This window comes from Artemia franciscana, chromosome 11, assembly GCF_032884065.1.
Source record: "Artemia franciscana chromosome 11, ASM3288406v1, whole genome shotgun sequence".
Lineage (NCBI taxonomy): Eukaryota > Metazoa > Arthropoda > Branchiopoda > Anostraca > Artemiidae > Artemia > Artemia franciscana.
This window is the reverse complement of record NC_088873.1, coordinates 17215593-17232663: the sequence shown is the minus strand read 5'-3', so window position 1 is coordinate 17232663 and position 17071 is coordinate 17215593. Positions and strand designations below refer to the sequence as shown.

General features: G+C 33.6%; 1 protein-coding gene across 1 annotated transcript in view; it reads left to right on the top strand.

The window, feature by feature from the left end:
- The first annotated feature begins 2551 nt into the window (after positions 1 to 2551).
- Positions 2552 to 17071, top strand: part of LOC136032898 (GDP-fucose transporter 1-like) — a 110349-nt gene continuing 95829 nt past the window's right edge. Inside the window, exons 1-3 of the mRNA XM_065713332.1 lie at positions 2552 to 2653; positions 7518 to 7607; positions 10264 to 10465. Of these exons, the coding sequence (XP_065569404.1) occupies positions 7525 to 7607; positions 10264 to 10465 (285 nt within the window). The 5' untranslated portion in view covers positions 2552 to 2653; positions 7518 to 7524. The remainder of the gene's footprint in view (positions 2654 to 7517; positions 7608 to 10263; positions 10466 to 17071) is intronic.

Sequence of the window (17071 nt, the reverse complement as noted above, 5' to 3'; positions counted from 1 at the left end):
ATGCCCCCAGTCGTTCTCAATATATTGCTGAGGTATCTTATTGACAACCATGTACACATCGCCTTTTGACTTAGTTTCAAAGCACAATGGGCCGAATACATAATTGGGGGGGGGGGAGGGGCTGGAATCCCCAATATCCCTAGATACATCGGCACTGTACCGTTCTACTAAGCTGAACAAAATGATTGTCTAAAAATTTTGACTAGATGTGTTTGGAAAATGAATTGGCTTGGGAGAAGGGCTGCTTGCCCTCCAATCTCTATTGGCTATTAAAAATGACGCTAGATCTTCTTGACTTAGCTCAACATTCACCTAAATTTTCCTTGAAAGCTTCACCTTAATGCTCAAAGCTTGTAAGGAAGCAATAGTTGTAGTAACCTTAGTAGCTGTATGCGCTGTGCACAGTTGGTTTCTTCAAGGTCCCCTTCAATACATGCTGAAAGTTTAACCTTAATATCATGAACCGTTCCTGAAGCATATCTGATACGCCCTCTTAACAATCTGTGTGGACATAGTATGTTTCTATTTAATTCCATACATTTTCAATTATTTTCCAAATGTTTCGTCTTAATACCCTTAGTTTTAGCAGCAGCAGTTGTAGTAGTATTAGCAGAAAAATGAATAGTAATAGTCCTAGCTTTTATAGCTGTAGTAGTAGTAGAGGCAGTAATAATAGTAGCAGCAGTAGTTGTATAAGTAGAGGCTGTCGTAATAGGATGCAAATATTTTCTTTTGGCTAGTCCAACATCCCCCACAACAAGTCCTGATAGTTTCAACTTCAAACACGAAACTGTTCGTAAAATATTGCCGATACGCCCTTTTGATAACTTGTATAAAGATGGTGTGTTGTGGTTTGGTTCATCCCCCAAAAAAAATTCCTTGAAAATTTCACCTTCATACCCTTACGCATACTTTTAATAGTAGTCATAGTAGTGGTATTTGTATTATTAGTAGTAGTATTACTATTTTGCCAACCTAAAGCAGAAACAAAGGAGTTGTTGGAACTATTTGAAATTAATGCCTTGTCTATGTCTTTTTTATGCTGTTGTAACGGTTTTTCTAGATTCTGATGGGTCCTGCCGACATAGTAATTTCCACAATCACAGGAAAAACGGTTACAACAGCATAAAAAAAGACATAGACAAGGCATTAATTTCAAATAGTTCCAACAACTCCTGTGATTCTGCTTTAGGTTGGCATATATTTAATAATCCATCTCACATGATACTTTTTGAAAAATCTTCACTCATAAGTAATGATTTGGGGATAAAACAGGTGGTTCGGGAATCAATCGGAATTAGTCTCAAAATAAATGATAATATTTCTTTGAACAGGGACTTATGGGAATACTCACTTAATTCTTTATACTCAAATTTAATTAAAAATGAGCTAATAAAATATTTTACTAAACCGATTTATAATATTATTGAACCAGCTACGAAAAGACCTTTGAGATAGGCTGCTGAAAAATCAAGGTTGGCTCTAAGAAATTGCATTTAATCACTTTGTTCTCTTTAGTTTGAATGAATTTATATTCTCACTTCATTCTTTTTGTCAGTCCTGGTTGAACTTCGTTGAAGTTAGGATGCTAGGGCTGTTTTAAAAAAAAATTATTAGTTTTAATTCTCACAATTTAATGTAAGTTTATTTATATATAAATATTTTCTCTCTCGTTCCCGTATTGTGCTGAAGACGGTCCTTGGACATAGGGCCGAAATATTCATAGAACTGATTTCCACTGTCTTGAAAAGATTTCCCCTTTTGTTTCTACTTTGTATGTGTTTGTTCCTTGTTGTTAAACTAAAGGGAGGGTAAGTTATAAAAGTACCAGAAAAGGCGGTCCTAAAAGTGTTTTATTAACAGTATTAACTCTTTTTTTGATATAAATCTATCTTTAGGAGTCATGGGCTATATTGTTTCTTACTATTAGACGTGATGGTCTCTTACTAGGTCGCTAGCTACCGCTGCAACCTCGATAAGAAATTTGGTTGTTATGAGCTCTATTCTAGTAATTACAACAATGATGAAAATGACAAGAGTGGATTTGTTTTACCGATAATTATCGGTCAACAGTAGGCTACTTTCTGCGAGATTGCAAATTTTTACTATTGTTGGAAAACAAATCACAATGTATTCATAATAAGTTGGAAATTATTTTACTATTTCCTATTAGATTCTTGTTTACTCTTGAAATTCTCACTGTTGATTGATCAAATTATAAAAGTTTTAGTTTTATATAACAAAATTCATTCAACGTCCTTCGGAGGGGAAAGGGATAGAAAATAAAAACACGTGCCTTTTCGTATCTAACTTTAGACGGGAGATCAAGCTAATTATAAATTTAACAGCCTCTTATGACCAAGAAACTGATCCTTTTCGTCAAATCCGTAATAAAAAAATTCCCTATCATATCCTGGTTTGAAATTTCCCCTAAGTTTTACCAGTATCAGATTAATGACGCTTCTTGACTACTAAAGGTCCCTGCAAAATCTTGAAAATGACAATACCAAACTGATCCACAGCGTCGCAAGAAAAGGTTTATAGATGGCTTTGAATACCACTAGCAAAAAATTTAAAATTTGTTTCACGAGATTTCCCATACAAGGAAAGAAAACACGCCAACCCTTGTGAAGAATTGATTGTCAACGCTGAGGTCAGAACATTATTCATATTATTATAAGAATATGTGGGTATTGTGTTGAAACTCCTTGATAAGGATGTCAATATAGCCTAAGCTGCAGCTAGGGTCGCTGGTTTCTGGCTAGTACTCTCTGGGGTACGAGACGTCCTCCTTTCCGAGGTTTAGTCTTGACTCCAGTCCTTTCTCCTTTATCCGAAAATTCCGATTTCTCCTCCTTTTTATGTTAGACATTTCATAATACCTACACAACTATGATTCCCCAACAGAATACTAAATAGTCTAATATTCTAGGCATTAAAAATGTATACTTTCAAGTAAGATGTCTAGTATTTTTCTCTCTAGAAAATAGTTTTTTTTATTTAGTGTATTTAAAAAAGGTATCTATTGATAGCAGTGCTATACTACACAGAAGTCCCACTCTATCAATAATAAACTAAATTGGCAGATATTTTCATCTTGAATGAATGATTCAGCATGGTAGATCTGCTGGAACATAAATAGAAATACTCTTAAATTGATAATTTCATGTACTTCTTGTGTTTTTTTTTAAATTTTTGACAATTCATCCCTAGACCCCCTAGGCTATATATATATATATATATATATATATATATATATATATATATATATATATATATATATATATATATATATATATATATATATATATATATATATATATATATATATATATATATATATATATATATATATATATATATATATATATATATATATATATATATATATATATATATATATATATATATATATATATATATATATATATATATATATACAAAGTATTTGATGAAAACTCATTCTGAAGCACATAAAAATAGAAAAAATAAGGAAATGCAATCCATTGATACTTGCTGCATATTATAAAGTAAGAATTCTACCATTTTTATGGCACTTGGTATTAACCAAGTGACATATAGCAGTCGCCAATTCTGTCGGTCTGTCTGTCGGTCTGTCGGTCCCGGTTTTGCTACTTTAGGCACTTCCAGGTAAGCTAGGACGATGAAATTTGGCAAGCGTATCAGGGACCGGACCAGATTAAATTAGAAATAGTCGTTTTCCCGATTTGACCATCTGGGGGGGGGGAGTGGGGGCCCGGTTAATTTGCAAAAAATAGAAAAAATGAAGTATTTTTAACTTATCAGCGGGTATTTGGATCTTAATGAAATTTGATGTTTGGAATGATATTGTGTCTTAGAGCTCTTATTTTAAATCCCGACCAGATCTGATGACATTGGGGGGAGTTGGAGGGGGAAAACCTAAAGTCCCGGTTTTGCTACTTTAGGCACTTCCAGGTAAGCTAGGACGATGAAATTTGGCAAGCGTATCAGGGACCGGACCAGATTAAATTAGAAATAGTCGTTTTCCCAATTTGACCATCTGGGGGGGGGGAGTAGGGGCCGGTTAATTCAGAAAAATAGAAAAAATGAAGTATTTTTAACTTATGAGCGGGTGATTGGATCTTAATGAAATTTGATGTTTGGAATGATATTGTGTCTCCGAGCTCTTATTTTAAATACCGACTGGGTCTGATGACATTGGGGGGAGTTGGAGGGGGGAACCTAAAATCTTGGAAAACACTTAGAGTAGAGGGATCGGGATGAAACTTGATGGGAAAAATAAGCGCAAGTCCCAGATACATGATTGACATAATCGGAACTTATTTGTTCTCTTTGAGGTAGTTGGGGGGGGGGGGAGTAAGTCTTAAAAATTAGAAAAATGAGGTATTTTCAACTTACGAACGGGTGATCGGATCTCAATGAAATTTGATGTTTAGAAGGATATCGTGTCTTAGAGCTCTTATTTTAAATCCCGACCAGATCTGGTGATGGGGGCGGGGAGTTGGGAGGGGGAACCTAAAACTTGGAAAACACTTAGAGTGGAGGGATCGGGATGAAACATGGTGGGAAAAATAAACACAAGTCCTAGATAGATGATTGACATAAACGGAACGGATCCGCTCTCTTTTGGGTAGTTGGGGGGGGGGGGGGGTTAATTCTGAAAAATTAGAAAAAATGAGGTATTTTTAACTTACGAATGGGTGATTGGATCTCCATGAAATTTGATTTTTAGAAGGATATCGTGGCTCAAAGCTCTTATTTTAAATCCTGACCGGATCTGGTGACATTGGGGGAAGTTTGGGGTGGGGAGACCTAAAATGATGGGAAACCCTTAGATTGGAAGGATTGGGATGAAACTTGGTTGGAAAAATAAGCAAAAGTCTTGCATACGTAATTTACATAATTGGAACGGATCCGCTCAATTGCGGGGGGGGGGGGGGGGGGGTAATTCTGAAAAATAAGAAAAATAACATATTTTTAACTTACGAAGGAGTGATCGGATCTTCATGAAACTTCATATTTAGAAGGACCTCGTAACTCTGATATCTTATTTTAAATCTCAACCGGATCAAACGTAATTGGGGGGGGGGGGGCAGTTGGGGGGACCGGAAATCTTAGAAAATACTTAAAGCAGTGAGATCAGGATGAAACTGGATGGGAAGAATAGAAACCTGTCTAAGATACGTGACTGACATAACTGGACCGGATCTGCTCTCTTTGGTGGAATTGGGAGGGGGGAGGTAATTTTGAAAATTGAGGTATTTGTAACTTACGAAAGGGTGACCAGATCTTAATGAAATTTGATATTTAGAAGGATCTTGTGCTATAAAGTTTAACTTTAGGTTCTGACCTTCTCACAAGTGCCAAATGAGCTCTTGGCTCTTGGCTCTTCCGACCTCGTACCATATGAGCTCTCGGCTCTTCCGACCTCGTCCAAATGAGCTCTTGGCTCTTGGCTCTTCCGACCTCGTACCATATGAGCTCTCGGCTCTTCCGACCTCGTCACAAGTGCCATATGAGCTCTTAGCTCTTGTTTTGGTAGGCCTAGTTTCTTTTATTTTTATATAGTGTAAGGGTATACAAGAGCATTAGAGGGGGGGGGGGATTAGAAATGAATTGTCAAAATGCAAGCAAAACCAAAAAACAAACATAAAGTTAGCAATTTAAAAGTGTTTCTTTTTTTTTTGTCACTTTCAGAAGAACTGCAATTAAAAACTTTTACTAATGATTCTTTTGTCAATTTTATTTCTGTGGAAATTTCTTCAAAGTCAAAGGACATTGTCAAAGATAGTTTATCTCCATTTTAAGGCACTTGATGGGAATTTCATTTTAATAATATAAGTTAGTAGCCTAGCTGTCAAGGCATTTAAATATCTTCATCCTTTGTTTAAGATAACCTATTTTAAATTAAATACCAGATAAACTTGGTTTGTTTGAAACTGACATGTTAAAAATAACACAAAAAACCAAATGTTCCTCTTTTCTTTGAACTGATATGCTCCTTTGAGATTTTTTCAGATGGTGATCCTTAGCTATCTAATTATGTAATAATTATGTTCAGAAATTAAATAGAACATGATAGGCTACTTATTTAGTGGGATAAATATTTATATCTTCACTTCATTTAGCTAGGATGAAAGTGAATACATCTCTTGATACCTACATAATGTTCTATCCAAATCCAATAATTGCTTCTAGGGAAAATCACATTTAGAGCCCTGAAAAATGACTTATTACCAAGATTTACTCTTGTCTTCATATTAATTTAACAGCAAACAAGTAATGTCAATTGCCAAATTCAATAGGAAAACAAAGAGCCAGCCTATGGAAAATTAATTAAGCATGTCTAATTTGGGCTATGTTTTTGTCAATTAAGGGGTGAGTAGGGATAAAGTAAAGTGTTTTTAGGAACTGCATAAGATAAGCATTTTAGAATGTTCTAGCATTGTTTTCAGAAGTTTACAATATTTCCTTCTGGAAAGAGTAACTATTAAATAAGCAATTAAAATACTGCTCAGTTAATTTGTTTCTGGATTTTTTTTTTAATTCCTTGGATTCCTATTTTTCTTCTGGATTTTGGGGTGTCATTTGAAAAAAATTTTAATTTGAAAAAAATAAAGTCCATTATTTGAAAATCACAGGTGCAATGTGAAAAGAAATTGTATCTAGGCTCAAACTCAATTCCCAAGTGTAATTGAATTTTGATTTTTTGCTGTTAGAGGGGGTAAATAAATAAAGACCTTAATAAATAATCAATGTACATTTTGGATTTGTTGCTTGTGATCTCTCGTGTTTCTAGTTTTAGAAATTCAACAATTAGTTTCAATTGTGAACCACAAGTCTCATGAAATTTGGAGTTTTTGGGGTAGTTAAACATAGGCCAAAACAAATGATCAATTTCCCAATGTAGCCTATTTTTAACAGTTAACTATTAGTGTGATTGAGAAAGTTCACTGTATGTTAACTATTAATGCAATTCCTGATCTTGGGTTCATGCATGCTCTGGAAAGTTCACTGTATGCAGATTTGCATCTTTGTTCATAAAGGCAGAAAAACTGTCTGCAATCCATAAAACTGCTAATTTCTTCTGCAAAATTCTGTTTGCTTTGTGTAAAATTAAAGCTAGACCTAATTCCAAGCTTGATTCCGCTCTAATTCATGATTATTCTGGCAAACAATGATCAGATTTAGAATTTGCAGAAAGCTCTATTTAAAGAGGCTTTATCTTCCAAAGGCAAGCTTTGAGTTTTTACCTCTTTTACATCATTCTCATCAATGCGCCTTCTTTCTTTTAACAACTTGAATATAAAGCCAAAATTTGGTAGAATTTTTATTGTGGATTGTTGTCTTCTTTGCTAGGTACTGTGAACACCTGCTTGAACCCACCCTTTTCACTGTTTATTTATTATCAGCTGATCTTGTGAACTTCATATTTTTGCTTTGCTTTCTTTTTCTTAATGTTTACATATAATGTTTAGGATAATCAGTTAATATTTGCCTTTAATTTATTTTAGGAAGAGAATGAAGTCATTGCATCAAGATGAAGCTAATGATTCTTTGATGAAGCAATATGTGAGGATATTCTTGGTAGTCTCTGTGTACTGGTAAATTTGCCATTCTCTTTAGCCTCTCTCTTCTTTTATTTGCTTAGAGCAAAAACAGATATCAAAAATATCAGAAAGACAAATTCAAAATATTTTTTCTATAAAAACATTGTTCAGAGTAAAACCTGATAAGTAATTATCATGTATGACAAGAAAATATAAATTCTAGAAGGTGATATGAAGAAAGGCTTTAACAGTTTTGATGGAAAATGTTTTTTAAATTAATGTTAGAAAAAGAAGAATGTGCTAAAAAAAATGATTCAATGAAAGTTACACAAAAGTCAAAGCAGAATGCCTTGCTTTAAGAATAAGCCTATCATGGAATGATTAGTATTACTGTATGTGTTATGGTACCAGTGATGTTAGCCCACACTTAATATGATAGCCAAGAGAAATTGTATATGCTCTAATATTATAAAATCTGCACCTTTAACCTATAACTATCTGGCCATATATCTGGTGTAGGAACTCAGTTGTCATGATAGTCCATCTCAGTTGGAACAGTGCTACCAAGCTGGTTACTATGCACTCCCAAAACAAACTAATCAACTGTAAAAAATTCCATAAGTTACTCCAGGCTAAGGAAAAATAACCCTCCTAATATCTAAGGAAAGAAACATCTATCATCATCAAGCCAACTGGAGGTATGTCAATAATTCAAAACATATAAAACCAAACAAAGAAATCTTGCCCTGCCTCAAGAGAAAATGCAACCAATGAAAAACACCTTTAAAAAACTATATTCTACTAGATAATGAATACACCATTATGAAGATAATGAATTAAAATGAGGCATACAGAGACACTGAATTCTCAACTAGCCATCCAGTTAACAACTACTTCTTAAAGTTGGAAGGAGAAAGAATTTAAAATGAAGACATTTTAAAGAACAATAGAAAAGGGAGAAAGCTATTTTATATAAAAAAGGGGAATGGCATCTATCTGACGGTCAAATGGGTATCCCAATGAGTAGTATTTGTCAGTTTATGGTTATTGAGTAAGGCTGAGGAACATTTGACAACCACTGTGACTACATATGCACACACCTCTGACCCTTGGAGGAGGGGTGGTCAGTGGAATGTGTCTTAATGTTTTTCCTCACTGTGACAATGAGTTTTGTAGTTTTGACTTTGACCTTTTGGCTGCGCTTTTTGATGTAAGTAATTTATTAAGTTTTTGATATTATACATCTTACAGCTATTTACTTCCATGGTTTACAAGATTTTGTGTAATACTCTCCCTTTTGTGCAACATGCATTTCAGGAAAGAAATTGATTGCTAATAGTCACAGATAACCATGGACTAGGTATGAACAAAATTAAAAATTTTACAGACTTACAAGGGTCTACCTAAAATTGATTTTTTTTAAAATATGTTGACCAAAGTCTTTTTCTCCATGTTTCTTTTGAGTTGAAAGTAGTATCTGTAAACAACACAAAAAGATAGACTAAAATTTGCTTAATCTTGAATTATTTTTCCAAAGCTTGCAAAAATTAATTTTATCACTGCAAGAGCTTGAAAAGATGAAATCAAATTTTTACACTTGCAAGTGAGAACAAACAAAAATATGAAGTTAATGTGTCTGTAGGAAGCACAAAAAGTATTTGCTTTTTTTGTTTGTGTCAGTATTGAAATTCGTATGTATTTATTAGAAAATTATATTTTATTATATGATATTATTTACAATGCATGCAATACAATAAAATACTGGCTTAACAACAATAATAAAAATAATAATAATAGTCTTAATAATCCTCCTTTTTAGCATATTAAATACTTGAAACTCAATTTGAAGGAGTATAAAAGAGACCCTATTTAAGATAACCTTCTGTAGCAAGATTGTTGCACACATTGACTAGTTAAGCTTTTTGATATTTATCCTATTTACAATTTTCTTTGTCATGGCATTCCTGTGCATAGGTATAGGTTGACAATTCTGTTTTCCAATATATTCAGTGGTTGAAACCCATTTTCAAGGAGTTTATTTACCTCCTTGTCTATTTAAAGATACCCTTCTTTTGCGAGACTGTTACAAATAAAGGTTTTAATTTGTCAAATTACTATGAGTGCACTCCAGAAGCAATATATAAAATTATACTTAATTTTTTTTATAATCTTAATCATAAAATGGCTCATAACTACACATTATATCCCATAAAAGATTCCCATTCTATTCCATATATGTTTGTAATAAGCAAAAGATGTTTGGCTTTTTACTTGTTTCTACACTTATAATACAAAGAAGTGACCAAATCGTTTTAATAGCTGGTGTTCTGGGATACAAATAAAAATAAATAATTAATTAAAACTAATAATAATTGCTTTCTGGAATGTATCCTGCTTCTAATATTGCTACGTACATTTTTAGGAGTTACGTCTTTGAATTAACCTTGCATTTTCATTTCTTAGTTTTCATCATCTTTTTTCAAGATTTTGTTAATTTTTTCCAGAAAAGCAACTTGTGATTTTGGCTCATTGCTTTTTCTTCTTCTGAAAATTGCTATTGGTACCAACAGCACGATTTTTTCCAAAAAGTGTGTTTTGACAAAATTTATGTGTTTTTAGTGTGTTTCAGGATTTTATGTGTTTTGATGGACATTTGTTCGTGTTGCATTATCGATTTGCCATTTGTAGTGTATTCTTAATTTTTTTTTAGGTTTATTTCAATAACATTGGTATTCGTGAACAAAAGTCTATTACCAACAGACAAGTCCACCTTAGATGCACCATTATTTGTAACGTGGTTTCAGTGTTTAGTTACAGTATTAGTTTGCTATCTTTTATCAATTTTAGCAAGACTTTTTCCAAAAGCAATCTCCTTTCCAGAGTTGAGCTTGAATACAGAGACTTTGAAAAAGGTAAGTTATTTTTATATGGCATTATTTGCAGCGCTGGTTATAGAATACTACTAGTCTTAATAATTTCCGTTCTTATCAGATTGTTACAAAAAATGGTGGAATGTTTCCTATAAAATGGTTGAATGCTCACTATAAAGGGGTTGTAACTTAAAGGAGTACAAAGGAAACTGCATTCAAAGATAATATTCTGTAGTAAGCAGTGATGTAATGTCGCCAAAATCCAAAGGGGGGGGGGAGCTGGAGCCAATTTTCCCAAATAAAATGAAAATGACAGCGAAAACCAAAAAATGAACCATGTAGTACCACAAAGTTAAAGATACACTAAAGAAAACTGACCCATTTCTGTGGTTGCTTGAATTATGCAGGTTTATCTTGGTTTTGACAAGATTTTTAAAGAAACTAAATTTCAGCCTGGGGGGAGGGTCAAACTGGTGTCCGGGTAGGGGCAAACCAAGGTCTGAAAGGGGCAGTTGCACCACACCCACCCGTCCCCTGTAGCAAATTACGCTCCTGGTAGTAATATTGTTAAACTTATTGCTTAGGAACATTTTTATCTTTATCCTACTTATGAGGTTTTTTGGCATGGCATCAGTAGTGAGTTTAGGCATCATAATCTTAGGAAGGGGGACAAGGTATGCCATGGGAGTGTAAAAATATAAAATAAAAGGATTTTCGTGTCAGATGCCAGAAAAACTGGGTAGGGGGCAGCCGTCCCCTGCTCAGGCAGAGAACCGCTGCTGCATAGGATGACTGCACATAGGGATAGGTTGAAAATTCTATTTTCTAGTGTATATAATTGTTAAAACTCGTCTTAAAGGAGTTTGATGGCGTTATTTATCTAAAGACATTCCTACGTTGTGAGACTGTTACACATAAAGGTTTTTGATGTACAAGTTTCTATGCCTTGGCATATCTGCACACAGGCAAAGATTGACAATTGTCTTTGATAATGATTGAAATCTATCTTAAAGGAGTTTAAAGATTACCTTATTTAAAACTGACCTTCTGCTGGGAGACTATTTTACATTTAGCCAGTCAAGTTCCTATATATTTATTCTTGCTGTCAAGTTTCCTACCATAGGTATAATGTATCTGCACAGGCTGCCAATTCTCTTTTCTACCACATAAAATGTTTAAAGTTCCTATTAAAGCAGCTTAAAGATGACCCTCTGTTAGAAGATAGTTGTACATTATGACCAATGAAGCTTATTGATACCCACTCCTACTTAAAGTTTCGTGCCCTAGCGTACCTGGACACAGGGGGAATCCCCTCTTCCCAAGAAAGGTGTAAAAAAACCTTCAAATGAAAATAGTGACCTGGACATCCACTTTTTTACATTTATCAAAGTTAAAAAGGCTTGAAAGCCGAATACTTTGGCAGAATATTCAATGATCCTCATTCTCAGAAAATAGAAAAACTGAAGGAAAATAATGGAACCTTCAATCTTTCCTCAGCCAGAGCAAGCAGAAGGTTGAAAAAAAGTAAGTATTGAACATGAAGCTGCAGATTACGGGTAACTAGTTAAAGGAAAATCAAGTTCATTTCTAAGAAAAAATTATCAAATAAAATTATAAAAACCCAAATAAGAAAATTGATTTTATATTTTTTTTGCATTTTTTTTTATTTCGGCTCCGTGGTGGGCCTCCGATAAAAAAAACTTTTTGTTCCAAGAGAAAACTGATAGTTATAGCTGTATACAATGAAAAAGTCTAAATTCTACGTACTAACCACACTTTAACCACCTTATAATTGATAAGAGGTAGCTTGAAGGCAAGATCCTTTTGGATTACTTTCTGACAGTTTTTGTTTTGATAAAATTAAACTTAACTGCTAACTGAAAGCCAAAGCTAAATTATAGCTAAGTTTCTTTTGATGTATCTTGTTCTTTTGGGGCTGCTTTGTTCTGGTGCTTACATAGTTTATCTTTTGTAATAAAGTAAACATGGTACTAATATGCCTCAGTCGATTGTGGATTAATGCATAATTCATGATGCTTTGTACCGTGCTGTCGGTGGTATTAGTAATTTGATACTTATTAATTAACTAATAAGTAATTAATTTTCAATTGATAAATACTTTACCAATTCGATTCTTATTAGTTAACATGGTATAGTTTCTCCTCTTTTATCAGTTTCATATATGCTCTGCACTGAACAAATGAAATAAAGTGCCTAATGAATGAAATAATTGTGTCTTAATTTAAAAAGAGGACAGAATATCCGTTGCTATGACATAGATCCTTCGAGGGATTAAATAAAAAAAAAGTTTTTTTTAACTGAAAGTAAGGAGCGACATTAAAACTTAAAACGAACAGAAATTACTTCGTATATGAAAGGGGCTGCTTCCTCATCGACGCCCCGCTCTTTACGCTAAAGTTTGACTCTTTCTCTCAATTCTTCTCTTTAAAACAGTAAAAAACTTTAGCGTAAAGAGCGGGGCGTTGATGAGGAAGCAGCCCCTTTCATATACGTAGTAATTTCTGTTCGTTTTAAGTTTTAATGTCGCTCCTTACTTTCAGTTAAAAAAACTTGTTTTTTTTCATTTAATTTGTGAACGTTTTTGAATCAATGCATGTTTTGATTTTGGCTCTCCGCAGAGGAATAATTAAAACGAAATTTGTATATATTTTTTTTTTTCGGCTAAATGGCTTTCTCATAATTTTGATCGAATGATTTTGAGAAAAAAAGAGCGGGGGAGGAAGCCTAGTTGCCCTCCGATTTTTGGTTAATTAAAAAGGCAACTAGAACTTTTAATTTTTTACGAATCTTTTTATTAGTAAAAGATATACGTAACTTATAAATTAGCTTACGTAAAGAACTTTTGTATTCTCATGTTTTTATTACATATATGAGGGGGTTCGCCCCCTCGTCAGTACCTCGCTCTTTACACTAAAGCTTAAATTTTGTCCCAATTCATTAAGAATGACCCCTGAATCACAAAAGCCGCAGAATAAATAGTTGAAATTACTAAAAATACTTTAGCGTAAAGTGCGAGGTATTAGTAGGAGGTGAGCCCCTCGTTGGGTAATAATTTCTGTTCGTTTTAAGTTTTAATGCTGCTTTTTACTTCCAGCTCAAAAATACTTTTTCATATTTATTTGTTCATTGTTTTTTTTTAAGTAATGCTAATAAATCCTGCACTCCCTTCAGGGAAATTTTCTTCCCCCATGACAAATTCCTCGATGGAAAGTTCCCCCAGCATATCCCCCTCTTCTCAACCCCTGCCTCCAACCAAAAAAATCCTCCTGAAAACGCCTGTACACTTCCCAATAACCATTACTATATGTAAGCACTAGTCAAAGTTTGTAACTTGTAGCCCCTCCACGGGGACTGTGGGGGAGTAAGTCGTCCCCAAAGACATAGTTATAAGGTTTTTCGACTACACTGAATAAAATGGCTATCTCAGAATTTCGATCCGTTGACTTTGGGAAAATAATTAGCGTCGGAGGGGGCCTAGGTGCCCTTCAATTTTTTTGGTCACTTAAAAAGGGCACTAGGAATTTTCATTTCTGTTGGAATGAGCCCTCTCGCAACATTCTAGGACAAGTGGGTCGATACGATCACCCTTGGGAAAAAAAAGAACAAAAAAACAAACAAATAAACACGCATCCGTGATCTGCCTTCTGGCAAAAAATACAAAATTCCACATTTTCGTAGATAGGAGCTTGAAACTTCTTCAGTAGGGTTCTTTGATACGCTGAATCTGATGATGTGATTTTCGTTAAGATTCTATGACTTTTAGGGGGTGTTTTTCCCTATTTTCTAAAATAACGCAAATTTTTGATGGGCAAACTTTTGATGGGTAAGACTAAACTTGATGAAACTTATATATTTAAAATCAGCATTAAAATACGATTCTTTTGATGTAGCTATTGATATAAAAATTCCATTTTTTAGAGTTTTGGTTACTATTGAGCCTGGTCGCTCCTTACTACAGTTCGTTACCACGAACTGTTTGATTTGTACTTGTATTGGGGATATCATTGGTTCTACTGTTATAAAAATATAAAATGGATCTGGATAGGAAGAGCATAGATTAGACATCCTTTGTCGTTTTGACATTCTTTGACATTCTCTGTCATCAAAGCGGCTCCCGTACAAAGCTAGGTTCAAACATAAATCAGGTCACATAGTCAAACATAAGTCAAACATAGCTCAATTCAGCAGGTGAATTTCCTAATGAAAAAAAATGCTGTCACTGAATCACACAAGAAAAGAATAATGGCAGTACGGTCAAAATTACAGATAAAAAGATTCTAGACTTGATGTCATTTGTGGCTCTAAAACGGCTCCAGTGTAAAGCTAGATTCAGACATGAGTCAAAGCTCTTTTCAGGAGCCGAATTCTCTAACGGAAGGATGGGGTCAATATATAACCCAATGAAAAAATACGAATAATACAGTCAAAATACCAAGAAAATAACCTAGACTTGACATCCTTTGTATTATCAAAGCAGCCCAATTGTAAAGATAAGTTCAGACGAAAGCCAAATCCCACTTCCGTAGCTGAATTTTCTAATGAGAAAATACAGTCAATGCATCACCTAATGACGAATTACAGGTAGTACTGTCAAAATACAAGTACAAAAGGCTCCAGTGTAAAGGTATGCTGAGACATAAGCCAAATCTTGCTTCATCAGATTGATTTTCCTCGTGAACAAAGATTGTCAGCACTTCACTCAACGACTAGATACAGTCAATAGTGATGGTGATGCTCTTGTAGTCAGCGATCTGTCCTTTTTTACAAATTAGTTTTTTTTTGGAGCAAACATAACTCAGGCCTTCATCAGAACAAAGAGTAAGCAACAATAACATGTTTGACAATATGTCAAAAGCTTGCTAAATTTGACTTCCAATCCCCTCTGACACATGTCCATGTCAAACACACGGATCATTTCAACTCCGATCCTCCCCTGGCTTCTGAGCAGGTGTTAACTGGTTCGGACCTTGCATTCTTCATTTGTGAAAATAGACCCGACCCCTCTCCTCTAAAAAATGCTTCACCCTACTTTCCTTTTCAAGTACCATTTTGCTTTCCCTTCCATCTTCTTTACCTCTGTTAAGAAACCTTCTAAATTGACTTCTCAATATCTTATCCTTGTACCCCCCTCAAGTCGTTTAACATCTTGTTACTACCCTGTTAATGTGACTCAAGTTTCAGAGTTCTTCCATGTGAAAGTTATCCTTTAGTAAGCATTAGTTTTCCTCCCTTGCTGTTTAATGGGAACTAGTATCACCTTTCTGATTGCTGTTTGTCTTCAACCTTGTCCTTTTCCCCGCCTCTCAACACCTTTGATAATTTCACACCTACCTAACGCTGCCTTTTGGGGGTCCTAACTCTCAAAATTAAAGCTTCCCAAGGATCAATCAATCCCATTTACTGTTGCGTTTTTTAAATCGTTTTATATTTCCAGAATTTTTAGTTACTAACGCCAAAAATCTTAATTTTGACAAGCCTATTGAAATTGAGGTGTTATCAGAGTTAAATCAAATAAGTCTTAGCCTAGCCTATAGGTGTTATAGAAGTACAGTACCTGAGACAAACAATTTAAATTTAACAGCAAAAACCCCTAGCCGGAATCATTTTCCACTTGTACTTTCCTTTGTACTTTCACACAACTTGTACTTGTACTTTCCACAACATTTCTTTGTTCTTTCCTTTTGTTTTTGACTCATTATGATTCTTGCTGCTGCTTATCTTTTAACAAGATATTTCTGCGTTATTCACTTTCGTTTTTGACTCGTTCCAATGGACGTTGACACAAGTATTCTATATATATATCTATCTATATAAAATATATATATCTATATATATAAAAGTAAGTTGTCTGTGTGTGGATCTGTGGATCAGGTGACGTCATGTTTGTTCGCATATGACGTCTGAATTATTTCACACTAATACAAAAGAAGAAAAAAACTAAAAAAGGTAAAAACTACAAAAAAAAACTACAAAGAAAAAAAAACTAAAAAAGCTAAAAAACTAAAAAAAACTAAAAAAAGGTAAAAATCTAATAACTAAAAAAAAACTGAAAAAAATAAAAAAAGGCAAAAACTACAAAAAAATAAAAACTAATAAAAAAACTAAAAAAGCTAAAAAACTAAAAGAACTAAAAAAAACTAAAAAAAGGTAAAAAACTAAAAAAAACTAAAAACTAAAAAAGAAAAAAACTAAAAAAAAGGAAAAAACTGAAAAATAAAAGAGAAAAAGAAAACTAAAAAAATATGAATAAATATATATAAAAATAAGTTGTTTGTGGGTTATGTCTGTCTGTCTGTCTGTCGAGTGACGTCGTGTTTGTCCGCATATGACGTCTGAATTATTTCACACTAATACAAAAGAAGAAAAAAAACTAAAAAAGGTAAAAACTACAAAAAAAACTAAAAAGAAAAAAAAACTAAAAAAGCTAAAAAACTAAAAAAAACTAAAAAAACTAAAAAAAGGTAAAAAACGAAAAACTAAAAAAAACTGAAAAAACTAAAAAAAGGCAAAAACTAAAAAAAAACTAAAAACTAATAAAAAAACTAAAAAAGCTAAAAAACTAAAAAAACTAAAAAAACTAAAAAAAGGTAAAAAACAAAAAAAAACTAAAAACTAAAAAAGATAAAA